This window comes from Lepidothrix coronata, unplaced genomic scaffold, assembly GCF_001604755.1.
Source record: "Lepidothrix coronata isolate B3197 unplaced genomic scaffold, Lepidothrix_coronata-1.0 Scaffold314, whole genome shotgun sequence".
In the NCBI taxonomy this organism is placed as follows: domain Eukaryota; kingdom Metazoa; phylum Chordata; class Aves; order Passeriformes; family Pipridae; genus Lepidothrix; species Lepidothrix coronata.
In genome coordinates, this window is record NW_016690494.1 from 465217 (window position 1) to 484634 (window position 19418).

Consider the following 19418-nt stretch of genomic DNA (forward strand, 5'->3'; position numbering starts at 1 on the left):
GTCTTGGCCGAGGCTTAGATCATTGAATTGGGATTGCCAGCAAGCTACTTAGAGGGGAAAGACCCTCTGGGGCAGTGATTTGGGGCTTACGGTGATTTGGAGCTTCCTCGGTACTGGAGCACATCTAGTTGCTGTGTCCTGAATTAACCTTACTCTACCTGTGCTGGAAGTCATCCTCTGACCCACGTCAAACACTGTGCAAATGAAGGTAGCAGCTGCTGAAACCTCTCACACTCATCGACACTACACGAATCTCAGCTTTTCCAGGAGGGTTTCATCCTAAGGAAATCTAATTGTGAGGAAAAAAAATATGTGATCTGTGAGCTCATTGACACTGCACCTATTCTTCTGTGACTATAGGTCATTTTGTGACATTCCAATCTTCAGCTGAATTGGATATATTGGATATATGCGGAGATATAACTTTCCATGACAGTTTCTTTTTAGATTTATCCAATTCATGGTCTACAACCTCCCATTGAGGCAGAATTACTCATCTGGGCCTCTAAGACAATCTTTTTAAAAGATTCTCTCTCAATATTTCAAATTACAGAAGAAGCATCTTTATTTTACCTGATTTAGGTAAATTAGTCAAGATGATTAGGAAAACACTAAAAAAAAAAAAAGAAAAACACTGGTTTATTTGATGAATAATTATTTAATTACTTTGTCCTACTGTAAAAAGATAAATTAATTTGGGTTAAAACAATGAATAGGAGTCCATAAATTTTAGTACCATCTCTGGTGAAGAAATACAGTTCTGACATTGGGTTTTTAGTCTTCTCATCTGTGCATCTCCGTTCCCATCTGTTTATCTTCAGAAAATGAAAAATGAGGGCATCATTGCATGAGTTATTCTGTTGCTGTGGTAATGGATGCCACAAAAAGAGCCCATTAATAAATATTTGAGAAATCTGCAGCCACCTCCTTGCCATCTCCTCAACAATTCTTACCCCTCCCACTTCATATTGTTTCGCATTACTATTTTAAGGAAAGGTATGCACATTTCAAATGTTGGGCTTTATATAAGGCAATCTCATCATCCATATACAGTCACTGGAAAAAAATAAAGCATTTTTGCATTCTATAGAATGCTGTAGGCATGCCTTATTCAGAAACACAGCAATATATAAGCATAGCAATTAGCCATAGACATGCTCCTTTTTTTTTAGGAAGACAAAGAAATATTTATTTCCAAAATCTGACTCAATTTGTTTCTAACTCTCGAACATTCAAAAGGATTATTCAAGTTCAACATTTGATAAGGTGTTTGAGGAAGAAAAAGAACAGACAGTGATGAAACGTCCATGTGTGACTTCCAGTTTCTGCCTCGTAACACTGGCCAGTGGTTGCTGTAAACCATGTCTGGAGTCATGGCACTGCCATGGCATTAATGAGCAGCTGTTTCTGCTGTTGACCTGGTTCAATAACTTCATAGACCTCTGGCCACGTCACATTAATGCATTTGGGCATTTCAATTAGACTTGTCCTTTAGAGATTAATACAAAACAAATACTACTGCACATTTAAATGGAGACACTGGATAACTGTATCGGTTGCTAATGGCACAGATCTTGCTGTTCAGGCAACAAGCAGTTGGGTTAAAACCATCTCAGGACACATTGCAAGGAGGACAGTGGATGGTCACAACGCTAGAGCTCAGAATTGCAAAATGGAACAGGTGAAAAACATTTAATTGATCTCAAGAATCTGGTGTTACAGCCATATATTACTGTCAGAGTAATGGATCTAGTTCAATATCATAATTGTTTAGCAACCTTCCAAGTTCCCAGGAATATGCAACTAACTATATATTTACATAAGCATAAGACAAAAATAAATTGATCAATGGAAACTCCTTTAGGGTTGCTTGGAGAAGGATTTACTAGGCAGATATTCCAGTGGGAGTTTGTTACAGACCACCCAACCAGGATGAAGGTACAGGTGAAATATTCTATAAGCAGCTGGAAGAAGTCTCGTGATCGCTGGCCCTTGTTCTCATGGAGGACTTAAACTTGAGAAGTTAGAAATGCCAAAGCTCAGCTAGAACTTAATCTGACCACTGCTGTAAAGGACAACAAAAAAGGTATTTCTACAAACAAAAGGAAGGTCAAGGAGAATCTCTATCCTTTGTTGGATGTGGGGGAAAACCGTGACAAAGGATGAGGAATTGCCTTCTTTGTCTCAGTCTTTAATAACAAGACCAGTTTTTTAAAGACTACCAGTTGTCAAGGTAGCCAGCTCCCATTAGCTAGAAGACAGAGACAGGGAGCAGAATGATGCCCTCATAATCCATGAGGGAATGGTCAATGAACTGCTATGCAACTCAGCCCCATACAAGTCCGTGGGACTGGAGGAGTTTCACCCTCAATTAAAACTGCATCTACAGCCTTCCTGGTTCTAGGTCTATGCTTCTGATTTGGAGACCTGCAGTTCTCTGTGATTTTGTAAAACAAAATCTGAACATGTTTAGATTCCTAGTCAATTTTTTTTTTCCTTGATAATGAGAAAAAAAAAAACACACAAGAAAAAATACTTTTGGCTCTGAATTCCCACATGAGGAAGGAAAACTCACCAAACTCTTGCTTCTCATACAAGATCTCTGAACTAGCTTAGCGTCAAATACTTCAGGTTAGAGATCAAATTTCCTTTCGTTTCAGTGAAGTTTGATATTGTCTCATGTCAGACATGAAATCCTTTGAGAACCTCTTCATTCCCATCAGTTCTGGGTCTTTTCCAAAATACACATGTGCTGTGGTCAGGCGTCAGTCCCTTGGCTAACAGCACTAAAACTCACAGGCAACCTGAAAACCCAGGGTCCTCTTGCACTGGTAGCTGACCACCAGTAGCAGACAGAAACCCTGTACTTTTGCAGTAAAAATTGAAAACATTAGAATATACTTTAAATTTTGATCATGTTCCTGTTTTTTCTGGTTTATTTATCCAACCACCACCTAGAACTACAAGTGTCATAGATCTGACAGCCCCTCTTCCCAAAGGAAAATAATCTCACACAGTGACAGTTAAGAATTTCTGTGCCAGGCAGATACAGAAATACTAGGATATATAGCTTTGGTTTTCCTATTGCTTGTTCCACATCTCAGTTTACATTTAATTAACACAACAAAGACTCCTAATGCTTTTAATAAGCTGAAGCAATGGAAAATCTTGATATCTATGGCTAGATCCACACACCTTCATGGACAGTATAAAAGCCTCCTTTAAGTACGAGGAGTCTGTTGAGAACTGACAAGGAAAAACAAAACAATTAAAAATACAATTCACTGACAACTACACAATCAAAAGTATGAGAACTTAAAAGGTTCAGGTGGAACTCTTTCTGGGTTGGTTTTTTTCAAGTCTGTTGATGATGAGGGAGAATGTCATATACTTACCTGTATCTTCTCACATCCATTTTTCCTACAGCATGCTTCCTCCAGAACTTCATGCCATAAAAAGCTGTGGCCTCCTAAGAGTGCTGAACTGCCTAGTAGGACAACCAGACATCAAAATGAGTGCGGATCAGCAGATGTATAAACATAAACCCTGCTTAAATTAAGGAATCAAAATTCATATAAAATAATCACAGCAATTTCTACAGAAGCAAAGGCAAAGGAAGCTTTGAGAAAATAACTTGTGCCTTTTATGCGTATTTCAGAACTAGTGTTTGTACCATTCCTGAGACCAGCCAATCGATATCACCTTAACATAGAAAAAATATATTTGTCTCAGTATTTCTCAAATGGGAGAGAGTTGCCAGTGGATACAAAGCCGGAATATATTAGAAATGGACTTGATAATCCTGAGCTAAAAATCTTCTCTATAAGCACCAGGAAAAGCAGTAGAAAAATGTGAGGCTTTTGTGCAATATTTTTGTCATTATCACAAGAATGAAGTGTGATTCAGCAAGATTTATCCCTAAAAAAAGGCATCTGAAGATATCGCTAGATAATCAGCTTGCTGACAAAACACAAATAATAATGTTGTGTACATGTTTTTCATCACGGCTGCAAGGTGATAGCGATAACATAAGCTCAGACTGAGGAAAGGAATTGAACCAACAAATCTCTCCATGAGATTAAAAAAAAAAGAAAGCTATTGTCTTTAAAGACTTCAAGATGCTCTGCAGAGGGAAAATTACAGTGGAAGATGCTGATATATATTTTTCCTACATTGGTTTTGAAACAAAAGCAAAATCCATGACAAAAATGACACAATCTAGAAACCCATCATATATGTTCAGGGTTTTTTCAAAATAGATTTAAATACCCTCTAAAAAAGAAGCAACAAAACATAATTGTAAACAAACAATTGCCTTGGAGATGATGACTTTCTGCTGAGGCCTTGGAGGTGTCATAGTTTAAGGTAGTTCACATTTTTAATGGTTACAAAAAAACCAAGCATTTAAAGCTGTCAGTGGTAGTGTTTGCAAAGAAGTAAAGGAGAAAAAAGAAAGCAGTAAGCTGACCACTCTGATGAATTTTATGTGTGTAACCAAATAACTACTGGCTTCCTTAAACAACCCCCCAAAAAACCAGACCAAACCAAACAACAAAAAAAAGGACAAAAAGGAAGAAGAAAAAAGAGAAAAGGAAAATTATAAGGTATAAAGTTACACACCTCGGACTTCTGCCCTTGAGAACTCCAATCCATGTCATCAGTCCCCGGTTATTTCCACCTGCAAACACCTCTTTAAGGTGTGTATTCTTTTATGTGCTCACAGAGCTATCCAGTGGTCATTAGTTGCTCAGGAGCACATGAATCCAACATCTAAATCCTTAGGAGCTGCTTTCCAAAAGTGCTAAGCTTCCATCTGCTCCAACGGGGAAGTTTCACTTTCTGCCAATTTTTAGCACATCTGGAAATCAGGCCCTTGACTTAAAAATATATTAAAAATGTATTTTAAAATGCTGTACAGTCTTATGGCTTTGCTCTGCTATTGAAACAGGTATATGAAATGTGCTGTCATTTTCATCACATCCAAATTGACCTGTAAAACTTTTCCTGTAAAATAGCCACTAAAGGAAAAACGAAAAGGCAATCAAGGGACTGCTGTCCTTGCAAACGTCTCCTGCCTTTATCAGAGAATGAGGTCTTTTTATTTAGGTTATAGAACGAATTCATTAGTACTGATATGTTGATTCATACAGACTTGTTGATTTCAAAGTAAAACCACCATGTATTAAGTGGAAAAGTGAATACTCCCTTCTATGAGGTCTGTAATATTAGAAATTCATTGTTCACCATACTAAGAAAATTAATGTTTTGGCTATTTTTTTTTCTAATAGTCCCCTCTTCTGCACTCTTTGTAACACCAGATACAGAGTTTTTAGCAATGTGAACCATGGGCTGGTGGGGCATTGCAGAAGTCTCCCGTGTCAGCACTAAACATTCACAATTTCCCAGGGCACCACTTCTTGCCTTTAATTTCAAACTACAGCTTATTGCCTACAGTAAAGGTTCCTACCTATAGACTGTATTTGCAGCTGGTTCTTACTTTTCTGTTGAGAAAATAAAGGTGCTTTGATCTCAAATCAAAATAGAGGGAGTGGAGAGTCAGGTTTGGGGCAGGTGTAGAAAGAACAAATAGATTTTTTAGCAGATGCATTGAAAAGTTGTTTGCACATCCTGCATAAAAGGCAGCAGAAAGATCAGGCACTCTAACTTGGAAGGTGAGGTTTGCCAGTTTTTTTAGGCTGATTTCTTAAGGCCAGACGCTGAACCTAATCAGTTAGAAAATCAAAACTATAGGAGTAGTTCATAGAATATTGGCAAATATTCTGTCATGGTGCTTTTTTGCCTAAAAGCTCTGACCATCCTTTGATTGGAGTAATTACAGGAGGTAGAAGCAACAATATTATGGTTGTTGCACCCAGTTCCTTGCCAGAAGTAATCCATGGAGCAGTGCTGACAAGTTGACACTAGCAGCTGTTGCCACACAGTCACCGAGCAGCGAATATGTATTTCTTCTACACTTGGGCAGCATAAGTTGCTTCTGTGGAGCTGATTTTAGTCAGTGCTCATTTAAGATATAAGGCTTTGTGGTCAGCCTCCAACAAGGCAGTGCAATTAAGACTGTGTCAGAATGTAATTAGTGTATCCATAGACCATGGATCATGAGGAAAGCTAGCAGCTATGAAGGCTTTAATTTCTTTCCATATCCTTTTTTTTTAAATTGTTGTTTTATTGCAGTCTATTATTTAAATAGTAAAAACTTCTGAGATATGTCTAGCTATGAGGCTGATGAAGGTCTGGTGAACCTTTCACTCATGACTTCTCTGGCGTGATCACCCCAGTGGTTATTGGCCAGCAATGACATTGACAAGGCCATGTACCAGAGGTTCAGTATATACATTGAGGAGAGGCTGTAGTATTGGAACTAAGATTTTGGCATCTGGGCCATAGGCACAGAGGTCGCGCAGGATGCTGCCCCGTGAACTCTTTACCAGCCACCACTACTCATGGTGTATTCCCTCCAGCCTCTGGCACAGCCAAGGCCACATGGGGTCCCGGAGCTGACACTGTCCTTTTTAAAATTCTGCCCAGATCTCGGGCAGGAGGCCACCCACAGGCTATGGCTCTGCAGCCCCCTGCTCAGCTGGGGACAGTGTCCCCTGTGGAGAAGACAGACGGGGCACCACAGAGTGATGGGGGCTGTTTTCAGTCAGGTGGCTGGAAGCAATCCCTGCCAGGGTACTGCTATCTTGCGACTCTTTGGATGATGGCAAACTGTAGATAGTCCTGTTTATCCTGCTCAGAAAACCTGACAGCCTCTATTGTTCTTCTGCAGAATAGGTACAATGGATTTCTCCTTGGCCCACCGCAGGATACAGCCCAGGCAGAACTGATGTCAACAGGTCAGAGCAGAAGCCATGTCCTTCCGAGTGTCCTGGCAAATAGGGCAGGTGCAGTCTGTCCCGGGGCCATACCTGCTTGTCGCAGCAGGCTGGGGAGAGCTGAGGACCAGGAGCTGCTTCCATTAGCAGTCCTGCCTGACAGGAGTCCTGGCTTGAGCTGAACTGGCCCAGACTCTCCTGGCTCCCAAGTATAAGCAGGGAGGGATGTTGCACTACAATCTATTTCCCCGCAATACCACAATGCACCACTTAGTGATACCACCCTCCACCACCCATGCCTGGTCTACCCACCATGCAGTGGTGCAGCCCTGAAGGAGCTCCACAGGAGCCAGCTGAAATGACCCCTCAGACCCCTCAACAATCCAGCCAGCAATACCCAGGTAGGACACAGATGGTGGTTCATGGCTGGGAGAGCATTCATGGACATCTCCAAGGACAAGTTTCTCAGGGATTCCCCACATCTCTGGGATCTGCCCATCAGCTCTCTTAGAAACACTAAAGCTTCAGCTGAACTACCAAAGGGTAAAGGGTCTTCTGGCCAGTTTTCCTACCATATTGCATGCCTAGGTCACTTGCTGCACAAGGACCCTTTTTCTCCTCTTCTCCACTGCCCTACAGATACCAGGGACCAAAATAAAAAGCTCCTGGCCCTCTGTATATGATAACATGTTTTTTATATTCCTGTGCCAGGGTGGAAGAAAACTGTCCTGTGGTTCAGGAGAGGCCAAGAGCCTCTTGGCCTTCTCAGAAGGCTTAGATGGCCCCAGCAGATGAAGCTCCCAGGATCAGCTCTGATCAGAGCTTGGGAAGCACAGGAAGCTGATGATCCAGACAGAAGGCTATCTCCTCCATATCCTGCGGAGCTTATCTTGTAGCAGCTGGAATCTGAAGGGCAACCGATGTCTTGGTGCAGTTCTTAGGATGTGCAGTGTTTGATCGGCCAGGGTTGAGATGGAGGGGCTGATGTCATTTGTCATCCCTACAAGGGCTGGAACACAGAAGAATGGCACCAAGATCAGCCCCCAGATTTGTGAGATCCCCCGGAGCTCTTCTGGCAGGGCCATCCCACTCAGCTCTTTCTAATGGTCAGGAGGGAGTAGGGCCCAATAGGATCAGCTGGAAGATGCTGGCCACAAATACCTCACATGCCCTTGAAATCTCTCTCTGCTCTGCCCTGCTCAATCCCTTAACTGCACAGGGAGCAGAGCTCTTCCCAGCTGGGGCAGGGATTGCAGCTCCCTGCCCAGGCTCTTTACCCCTTCCTGATCAGCCCCAGTTGACACCCCACTGCCCTCACTCACCATCACAGATGTTCTGGAACTCTTCCTGCTGTCCCCTTATATGTTGTCCAGCAAGCCCTAGGAACACACACAGCCTCTCATGTCCCCAGTGGCATAGCTCCCTGACATGAGTGCTGCCAGCCTGGCCACACACCTTCCTCCTCTGGCCTGGCTGAGCCCAGGACCAGTCCCGATCATGACACCCAGAGGTGTGAGAGGGTGGTAGGGACCATGACCCTGCACTTGGAGTTGGGGGTCCAGAGCCACTGGGCTGAATCCTGCTACCAGTGTAGCAGCCAGGGCTGGGGCTGAGCTGCAGTGGGGCAGAGAGGGACCCCGGGGCTGTGGCTCACCGATGAACCTGATAGCTGTCTCTCTCATGGACTCCTGTGAGCTCTCCAAGTATGTCAAGGACTGGCGTCGGTACTCGTCTGTTGTCCTCCAGCCCTCTGACAGCTGGAGAGAGCACAAGGGGAAACAGGGAAGGGTTGGCACAGCTCTTCTTTTGATCAGCTGGCAGTGGGTGCAGCAGTGGGCAGGAGCAGAGCTGCCAGCCCCACACACTGGGTATTAGGGGCAGAGGGTTTGTTCAGGTTGGGTTTGGGGCTTTGGAACTGTCCTTACTAGACACTCGCTGAATCTCCATGGCTGCTCCCTCTCCAGCAGTTGCATGAACCTCCTCTTCTTCAGGAACTTGGTTGCTCGTAGCAGGGTTTCCAGAGAGGCCTGGAGAACAGCAGAGACTGAGAGATGGTACCTCAGCATAGAGCCAGGAGGAGGCTGGAGAGCTGCAGTCCATGAGTCACCACGGCTGGAGGCAGCTGAGCCACCTCCCGTGGGGTCAGCAGCAGCTCAGAGTCCCCACCTCTGCCACACACTGGTTCTCATCATGCAGGTGGTAGAAGAGTGGGAGCAGACTTTGGTGCACACACGTCTTCAGGTGCCTTTTTCCCTCTTTTTCTACATAGACTATCATGTCTCCAAAGAGGTGAATGGAGAGCAGTCGAACTCGGCTGGCATCCTTGTGGAAAGAAGGAGGGCAAGACCTTAGCACTGGCTGCTCCAGACCCACCTGGGCTTGGGCCTGAAAATCCACATAGCACAAAATTTCCTGGCAGCACACAGCAGCCATGATAGGGGGCGCAGAGTCTTACATTGTCAAATAGTGGCAGCAGTGCCTCACCCAGCTGCAGAGCGATGGGGGTGGCAATTGGAACGTCTCTGTCCAGGAGCACCTTGCTGAGCACAGGGAGGGTCAACTCAACCAGATCCCCATCTACGTCCTTCAGTAGTTCCATGAGGCTTTTAGTAAGGCCCTGCAACCTTTTGGCCTGTGTGAAACACAATGATGTGCTGTGACATGATGGAAGGCTGCTCCACCAAACCCACTCTGGTGGTGCAGCCCCACGCTGCTTCCTTGGGCCTCAGAGTCCAAAGGCCTGCCTCAAAGGAATCAAGCAGCTGAATGGGGAGGCAGGATTGCTGGGAGCAGCTGCCACAGCTCCCAAAGCCCAGCCAAGTCCAAGATACTTCATTACCCAGCACTCCTCACCCAGCCCCACACTGCCAACACAACTTCAGGCAGCTGCCCCCTTCTCACCTTCAAGGGATTCTTGCAGAGCATGAGGAGGCCTCTGAGCACCAGGTGACGCATTTCTTTGCAGTCACTCTGCAGGTGACTTGTCATGAGCTGCAGGATGGTGTCAACCAATTTCTCTGTTTCAAGGCAGTTCAGGATCTGAAAGACACAGGTTGCATCACACAACAATGGAGTACTCGGCCAGCAGGACCCCAGCATTGTATAGGGCATGGGCCATGGGCAGCACCCCCAGCAGCCCAGCCCAAAGGCTGTGCAGAGCTCCTGGGCTCCCTGCCCTGTGCAGATCTCTTGCCAACTCTGCTATGCTCTTCTGCCCTCAGCAGCCTCAGATTCCTCTACCTTGAGGAGCCATACCTCAAAAGAGGGCTGGTATCAGGCTGGCAGGAAACACAGGTAGAGACAAGTGTCACCCCAGCAGCAAGGGGCCAAGGTCACACAGCAGAACCCCTCCTTTGCCCCAGCTCCACTGACTGGGCTCCCCCCACAGCAGTGGCTACAGGAGGGCAGAGTGGCAGGAGGCAGCTCAGTGAGGCAGCACTTGCCACTAGGTTCACCTCAACGAGGAATGCCATGGCAGGGACCCTCCAGTGCGACTCCTCCCTGGTGAACAGCGTGAGCAGGTAGCGTGCGATCCCTTCACGCATGGGCCTGGAGACACGATGCATCTCTCTGGCAGGAAGAAGACACTGTCAACCCTGAGCAGGGTGGGCAAATCTCTCCCAGGATGACTCCCAGAGTTCCGGTCTTGACCCACGATCCCTTGCCAAGAAAAAGGCAGTGCCCAACACCAGAAGGCTGCTTTTGGGAAAGACACTGGAAAAACACTTAGGAAAGTTCCCCAGGCTCTGTTGCTGGCCCTCAGTGCAACCTGCCCTGCCCCAGCAGGCTGCCCTTGGTGGAGCTGCTTGCACAGACCCCCTGCTCTGTGCCATCAGTCTAGGCCCCACAGGAGGGAATGCTGATGCTTTGGGAGGTGGCTGCTCCTATGCACCTGCCTCTCCTGTTTTTGTCTGCTGGGCCATCCCCTGGTGACAAGTCCCTCTCACCCATGATGACAGGGACTGCGTGAGGCTCCCTGTCTGCAGGGAAGAAATGATGGGGGTAGTCAGGAGAAGGAGGATCTCACCTGGCCAACAGACCCACTGCATAGCGGTGGGTGTCAGTGCTGAGCAGGGTGTCCCAGCCTTTCTTACGTTCAACTGCCAGCACCACATCCTCAAGCTGCAGGCGACACAGCAGTGCTTTCACCGTTAGCACTGCAAACCTGTGTAGAAAGCACAGCTCAGATAATGCAGGGAGCCCTGGCCTCAGCCCCAGAGGCATGGGAGGGACGGAAGGACTGGAATGGAGCACCTGTTGGGGTTGGCAGGATGGTGGTGCCTCTGCCGGCATCTCCTCCAGAAGAAATTGATCTTACTTGGCATCTGCTCTGTGCTGCAGAAGACTTGCACAAGCAGAGCCACAAAGAGGCAGGGGACCACAAACGATGCCTGTGGGGACAGGGGCACCCGGATGATTTCCCACAGTGCCCTGGTTGCCTGTAAAAAACAAAACACCCAGAGACCACGCTCAGGCATTACTCTGAGTCAGGTGAGGTGCCAGGTCAGCACCCAGTCTGACTGCCCCTGAACCTGCCCCTAAGCCAGGCTTCCAGCCCAGTGCCTGAGGCAGAGAAATAGAGAGGCGGGGGAGGGTGGAGACCCAAGAGAGAGGGGCAGAGAGGGGCAAGAAAAGGCCTGGTGAGAAACTCACAGCCAGGGCAAAGACTTCCTTGCTCTCCCCCTCGGAGGTGCATGCGCTGTGCAGCGGCCAGTCCTCCAGCACACAGGGCAGCTCTGACAGCACCACCTCTGCAGTCCTGCTCGAGGACACCATCACCTTCCACATGGACACAGCAGCTCTGCAGGTCCAGAGCTCTCCGTCAGTGGGGTCTCGGCCACAGCATCATGGCCTGGGCAACCACAAGAGTCCAAGCTGGTTGCCAGCCCTGCCTCTGCCCACAGCCCCTCACCAGCATCAACCAGCGAGACCACCCTTGTGGGCAGGGACAGTGCCTTTAGGGGCAGGAAGGAAGCATGGCAGCAGGCTCTGGGGCTGACATGCCAAAGCTGGGAAACAGAGCAGGCAGAGGATCCTAGAACTATCCATAAGTCTGGCAGCCCACATGGGATGGCCTCTACAGGGTGATGGTCTCTAATGGCTGGTGAGCTCTGAGCCCCCAAGGCAGGTGGGCCTCATACCTGTCACATGAAGGAGCACAGCACAAGAGGGTCACTACCACATCATTGGGGTGTGCTTGTGCCAGCTTCAGAAGGCTCTTGTCAAGCCTGTGCTCAGCAGACAGATCTGTGTTGGTCTTGAGCCACCGGTAGATATATGCCACAATCGTTGGCACCTGGAGGAGATGTGGGGGAGAGTTGCCAAATGAGTCATATCCTCAGCTTCTGTAGACAATTGCTTCCATTCCCACTCAACCATGATGGCCCGGAAGGATTCTGAGTGGGTGCCCAGAGGACCCAACTTGAGGGGGCACACAATCCACAGGGGGCCTGAGCCTCAGCTACAGGCTACTTACACGCTTCAAATTGGGGATGTCGCTCTGCACAAGCGAATTCAGCATGGCAGCGCAAGCCTCTGGGTTATAGGAGTCAGAGTTTGCCATGCCCTCAATGGCTGTGATGGCCATCTCTTCACGTTCAGTGGTCTTGACAAATTTCCAAAAGGTCTGTAGAAGGAAGGGCCAGGCAGAGAGAGTTGTCCCATCGAGACCTTCAATGGCGATGCTCAGCTAAGCAGCAAGAGCATGCCCAGCCCAGGCAGGGATGGTGGCAGGTACCTGTATTCTACTGCTGAAACGCTTACGGATGAGCTCCTGCTCTTCTGTCAGGACTGCAACCGGATCTGACAAAGAGCAAGCAGAGCTGAGGGGCTATGGGAAAGGTTGGAAAATATAGTCAAGCCTCCCCAAAGCTGTGCTCCCCAATCAGAGCCAGCCTCCAGATGATCAATGAATGGATCACGACTGCCATGTGGATCAGTCCTATCCCCTCTTCCTCCCCTTTCCTTGGGATGTCCACAGGGGATGGGACAGGGCCAGGCTGGCTGCAGCTACTAGCCCTGTGTCCCAGCTCTGCTACTCACCTGCCCGCAGCGGCTGGAACTCCTCCATCTTTTGAGGTGGCCATTCTGGGGCAGATCCAGGACCTTCCTCCTCTTTGTTCACCCTGGCTGGTCCAGTCACATTGGACTGTCCCTCTGCCATCCTGCTGTCTGGATTTGAGGGCTCCTGACCCAGGGATGGGAGAGAAGGCGCAACACCAGGGCCTTCCTCCTCCTTCTTTACCCCGGCCTGTCCGGGCACACTCTGAGGTCTTGCTGCCATCCCACTCTCTAGCCTTAAGGGTTCCTGACACAGGGACTGGAGGTAACTAGGGAAAACAGAGGGTCAGCAAGGAACAAGGCAGATGTGTGAGGGATCCTCACATCACCACTCTGTCCCATGTTTTTCCATCATATACCATGTTGTTTCATCATATCCCAGGCTGTTCCATCATATCCCATGATGTTCTGTCATGTTCCATGATGTTCTATCATGTCCTTCAGGAACCGTGGGTATCGCTGCCAGCACACATGTCACGTTGGGTCACAAAGGGCACTGTGACATGCTGCCATGCCCCATGCCATCAGCAGTGCCCATGTCACAGTATATCACAAGGGCCCCTGTAATCACATGTGCCCTGGTGCCTTCAGCTGCCCCATCCCCTCAGTGCTGTTGGCCAGTGCATCCTCAGGGACTCCCATCAGCTCATCTCTCAGGGCTTCTCACCATCTCATCCCCTCGGGGACTCCCAGCAGTACAGTTTTGAGGGCCACCCATCAGCAGCATTCCGTTACAGTGCCACCAAGCCTTGGGCAAGGGGGATCTCTGAGGCTGCCCCAGTACAGATGTACTCTCACTATGAAATATTTCTTAATATTGCATCTGTAACTGATTGTTCTCTCAGGTGGGGAGGAGACCACTCCCCAGAGATGGCAGTTTTGAAGGAGCACATGCTGAGCTCATTAGTGGTTCACTGTATTCAGCCTCCACTGCTCCTGCTTGCTCTTCTCTCACTTGGTTCAGATCCTTGACAGTCCCTCTGACAGCATGAGGGCATACCCCTGAACAACATCCAAAATGTCTTTGCTTTTATTCACTTTCCTTCAAGCTACCTGTTTGTTGTTGTTAATTTCGGAAACCGATGGGAGACAAGTTCCTTAAAGTGTAAAATGGTTACTTTGATCATTCATTTTCCCAGTGCTGTAAAACTTTCACTTCAGCTCAATGCCAGACTGTTAGCTGAAGGATCTGTGCAGATGAAAAAGGACAAACCCAAAAGCTTGAACAATTTTTCACCCTTTATCAAGACAATGAAATTAATATATTATTTTCTGTGACATATAGGCAAAAATTTCCACATTACTAACCAGTAGCTGACTATACTCCTGCCTTTTTTTTTTTCCTTTCTGTACAGCCTTTTGGTGATAAAAGTTTTTGTTTTGTTTTAAGCCTAGTAGTTAGACTTGAGTAGGAAACACGTATAGGAAAGTGCTTTCTGGGAAACATTAAAAATTATAACATTTTAACAGCCTAAAACAAAAACATGCCCATCTGTCTTAGCAAGTTCAAAGGACAAAAGGCCCAACATTTTTGATGGCAATGAAAGGAACAACAAAAAAGATTAAAAGATTGAAACAGAAAGAAACAAAGAAGTAAGCCTTAGAAAATCAAGAACACATGTCACGTGAAACAACCATTTCAAACACTGTAAACATCAAGTAAATGGGAAATTTATCAATAAGCCAATCTTCTGCTGTTATAATTATTGCAAAACACAGCAATAATTTTCAGATAAGTGCAGTGGAAATAATATATTTAGTAATGGAGGTATTTTATGTGTTCCCTGAAGAGACATCAAATGAGTAATAATATTTTCTGAAGAATTTAGCAGTGATTTTAGTTCTAAAGGAAAGTGTTGTTTCCTTGTAAACAGATTCATAAGACTGTGCATACAATATATTTTTATGTTTAGGTTATGGATGAGATATGAGATGAATATTAGAACCATACTGTCAGCGCAAACCAAACAGTTTCCAGGCAGTGTGGAAGAAGACAGGTTTGGAACCAAATGCTCCACAAGGCGGGTTTGAACACCCTCGTTTCCTGTGGTTCTGTGATGAGACCTACCCAGGTGAACACATGCTTGCCTGTGCTGGGCTTCCAGTGAAAGATTGATGTTAATAAATTAAACAGATTAAAAAGAATTAAACTATCCAGAATGCCAATGATTTCAAATTGAACTTTGAAACCTGTAGTGTTGATTTCAGACCAGAGGAAGATAACAGCTCCACTGTTCATCCCTTTTTTTTTCCCAGCTCCTTCAAATGGTGTTATAAAATTTTCATCTTTTTCCTTATTCTTTCATGGTCAGGCAAACAGTTACTACAAAAACATCAGGTCATCTATGAAAGCATTTTCCTTTTTCCACCATTTGTCTGAGGGTGGTTATTGCTCTCCACTGGGTTCATACCTAGAATCAGACTGTCATTGTGGCAGAAAGCTGGACATCTGTGAGAGCCCAGCAACCACAGATATTGTTTTGTCATGACAAATGACCTATGCTCCTCCTTTCTCAAAGCATTCCCACCTCTTTCTCCTTGTAATGAAATATGCAATTTTTTGTTCTGCACAAATACAATTAAGATCTAAATCTCAGAATAAAGCATCAATCTTGGATTCTAGCTTGCCTAAAGTAATACATTTGATTGCAATTTCCATCATTTGCTGTGCTGTCTGCTAATTTTTTTTGTTTACCTTCTATTTTCAAAACAATTTTGTCCAATAGATTTGCCTAATTCTTAAACAGTTTCCTTGTTCTGACCTTAACAATGGTAATTTTTTGTGTTGGCCTTACAGAAGCACACACAGTAGTCCTCAGCTAACGCCCAGGAGTGCTGAGTGTGTTTCAGACCTCTGAATTTGTGAAATATCTGTTCCCATAAACAGCAGAAGTTCAGAGAAAATGGCTTGTGCTCTTTTTCACTCATTTCTCTCCACACTCTGAAATACCCTGAGATTTATACCCCTCTTTCCTTCAATTTAAGCTAGAAGTCTTAAGTGTAAACACGTAGGGAAAATGATGGGAGCGGGGCCCAGGCATGGGGGATGAGGGTGTCTGGGCTGAAACTGAGCCTGGAAAAGGGGGAGGAGTGTTGAAATTGTTACCTTTGCTTCTCAGTGCCTGAATCCATAATTTAATATTTGTGTTGACTGACAAATGAATTAACTCCCCCTGAGTTCCAATACAGGAGTGAAATAAAGAAATGCTTCTCATAAAGGGTAATTGTATTCATCAGCAAACAAGGAGATGTTATTTGACTGATCCAGCACCAAGTGTGACAAGACATCTAAAACTGATATTTTCAGGAAAGTAAAATACCAATTCTTTTTTTGCCAAAAAGTCAAGGCCAAGTTCTCCCCACACTAAAATGTCCTCCTTTCTTTTTTATTCAGGTGAGAATTGAATCTTACTACTTTCAATATTCTTTTACATTCAAAAAGAGATTTAAACTGTCTTTTGTCAAAGGTGAGAAAGATTATGGAAGCAAGATTCTCCACCTACGTTTGGTTTGATTTGGTGTTTGTTTGTCGGATTGGTTGGTTTGCTTTCCTTTATCATGGCCTAAAGTATGCAGAAAGGTAAAACCCCTGGCAGGTGGATGCCTGGCAAGGAGTTGAATGCATAAGGAAGCACATTTTTTTCCTCTAGATTTGACAGAGTAAACCCTGCTTTGTCTTTTCCTTTCTTCACCTGAGCCTTTTGCAAGTATTCACGGTTTCTCTATCCTGAATACTGATAACAGATGCCTTCATTTTTTTGTTTTCTTTTACTTTGGCTTAGGTCTAGAATGTTTTCAGGTTCCCCTGATAAGAAGACATTCTTTACTGAAGGTCATAGAAAACATATGAAGTGAGGTTTTGCATCTATGAAATGTCCAGGTCCCCTGTACTTTCCTTGACACGAGCTGCAAGATCCAGATGGCCAAGCTGGTATTCCTGGATAAGAAAAGGGAGATTTATCTTCCAATGATAGGCAAGAAGTTTTTCTAGCAAGCTGAGGGATGCAGAAGGGAACACCAGAACCCCAGCAGCCCTGCAGAATTTGTCTGTCTCTCTCTCATGCTCCTATGCCTCATAAACACACAAGCTCACAGACAGTCATCTGGATGAGGAATAGTCCACACCATTTAGAATAGCATTTCAAAGTCATTTCTGAGATACCTTAGGCAGTTGACTGAAATACCACTGAAGCAACCAGAATGAGATGTAATAGTTACTGAAAGCTCTCCTTAATCCCAGTTTTGTAATTTTGCCACAGTCCTCACTAGAATATTTCACCGTGACATTTAGTCCTCCTGGAGCTACTCAGGAAACAAATGCTGTTTCCCCTTGGAAGAGACACAGTAAGGCCTAAATGGTCATAGATGATGAGAATTTCTTCTGCGTGAAGTGCCTGGCCTTGGCACGTTTCCACCAGCTCAGCTCACATGAGGGAGGACAGAAATCCTGGCAGACCTGAGCAGCACATGAAGAGACAGGGTGACTCAAACAAGAATATCACAGCTTCAGTTTTACAAGACTTGTGCAGACATCACATGGACCAGTTCATAGACATATTCGACGAAGGCCGGGGAATGTACAGAGAGATTTTAGAGTCAGGGAGGGGCAGGTCTAGAACCTGAAACTGTGTTCACAGACAAAACAAACTCAAATGAGCAAGAAGAGGAAGAGGCAGAAGCTGCATGTGAAGTTCACACCAGTGAATTAATTTTTTCATCCCAAAACTGATGTGCTTTTTCGGGGCAGTTACTTTTAGCTTTGTTGCTTTGTGCAAGGCAAAATGTAAGGGATTTTATGTTCTCTCCTCCCACACTCCTAAATCCAGAGACCAAGGTGGCCACCTAAGTGTTGGTGAGGAGATTTCAAACCTCTGTTTTGAATCCACTGAACGCAAAAGCATGGATACTCCGTATCTATTGTTGCAGGTAAGATTCACTTTTTTTTGATGGGATTGTACCTCCTAAGCAACTATTTTTAGTTACTTGAAAGTAAAGCTTGGAGTCTAGATGTTTCCACACCAGGTTATACCACATCTGTAAGAAGGGAGAATATGTTTAAGATTCTCTTCCCCATTCTGTAGCCAAGGAATCTGAGAAATATATGCAAAATTTAACTACTTTTTACTTGTTTGGCAGGAATCAGTTTTCCAGGGATTTCTCACTTATATCAGCAAGGTAAGTTCCAAATACCAAGTCTAGATAAGTTGTTCAGAAAAATATACATTTATTTCTTCACCTTCTACTATTCATGGTACTGTGGTTAGAACAAGTTATCTAAAACCAAGAACAGTTTGGGTGCTGCATGCCCATCATACCAGCATCACCTGAGGATATATTGGTTATCACAGGGGTTGGAAGAAAAAATGTCTAAGCATATGAGATGAAAAAGTGAAGGCAGTGACACAGCTGTGTACAAATCAAAGAGAGTTAAAAGTTTGTTTTCCTACACTGCAAGGAGACCTTACCTGCCAGTAGTGGGACACACGAGAGAGTTTCAGCTGAAAGTCACCTACACACAGAAAAATAATTTAAAAAAAAAAAAAAAAAGTGGTAGATTTTGCAACCAAGTAAAAGCCCCAGAGCAGAAAGCAGGTTGTAGGGAACTTTCAGTTTGAGCACTTACCCAGGAGGTACCCTAGATACAGCAGGCTAGTGTGAACAAACAGAAAGTCCACCCTGAAGCTGAGAAGCTTGTGCAAATTGGACCAAATATCATATATTTTCATGAAAGAAATTGTACCAATGAAACCCTCCTTCCTGGACAGCTTTATTCAGAGGAGCAGTGCACCTCAGGGAACATTCCCAAATCATGCTGTAGGCAATTTCACATACTCAAGAACAAGTAACTGCCTTTCAAGTTGATCAAAACTCAGATGCCAAGTATTTGTTGTATCTCATTAATTGTTGTTCCTATTCTTTTTGTTTCTCTGCAGCACATTAATTTATACATCAGCATTCCAACAGCTCCCTGGAGACAGGCAGCTTCACTCCAGCTGGCAGTGTTTCATCAGCAATGGGCTTCTTCGCTCAATTTTATTTGCATCTGCTGTCTCCTTGTCAAACTTCTACGCACATTTATTATTGCTTGCAGTTTGCTATTTCATTCAATTACTGAAAGGTTTTGAGCCCTAGGGATAATCTTGTTGCAAATTGTTTGTGTACTGACACTCTCGCTTAATTTTATTAAATGTCAGGATCTGCATTTAAAACAGCATTAGCCATACGGCACAGTCACACAGAGACTTGTGAGTTGGTGAATGTTACAGAGGGGCATAGCACAGGAAAGAATGATCCCCCAGCCACACTCTCAGGAATGTCTGTGCTAAAATGCTACTTTGTATTGGAGTGGTTGGTGTCAGATGTATCCTGCTTCTCTAAGTATTTGAGGTACATAAGCAAATAACTGCATGTGGCTGGCAGGATCCACATCCCCATCCGGCACTGATACATAATTCTTTTCCCTAGAACTTCAAGATCATCATGAAGCACAAACCTGACTAAGATGCCTCCTGACTAAGGTTC

General features: G+C 45.2%; 1 protein-coding gene across 2 annotated transcripts; it reads right to left on the bottom strand.

Annotated features, from left to right (window-relative positions):
- Nucleotides 1-7503: 7503 nt before the first annotated feature.
- LOC108508780 (maestro heat-like repeat-containing protein family member 1) lies at nt 7504-13376 on the bottom strand. Of its 2 annotated transcripts, none has more exons than XM_017837870.1 (16): nt 13256-13376; nt 12879-13165; nt 12574-12638; nt 12313-12462; nt 11978-12132; nt 11490-11637; nt 11091-11227; nt 10864-11001; nt 10292-10406; nt 9738-9875; nt 9292-9468; nt 9003-9158; nt 8762-8863; nt 8491-8593; nt 8159-8215; nt 7504-7845 (listed from the first exon to the last, which is right to left on the bottom strand). In XM_017837870.1, exons 2-16 carry the CDS (start codon nt 13117-13119, stop codon nt 7697-7699), a joined length of 2031 nt encoding a protein of 676 aa, XP_017693359.1. In that variant the 5' UTR covers nt 13120-13165; nt 13256-13376; the 3' UTR covers nt 7504-7696. The 2 variants fall into 2 exon arrangements, with proteins under 2 accessions (XP_017693359.1, XP_017693358.1); XM_017837869.1 differs by having other exon boundaries at nt 7505-7845; nt 11091-11275.
- Between the last annotated feature and the right edge of the window lie 6042 nt (nt 13377-19418).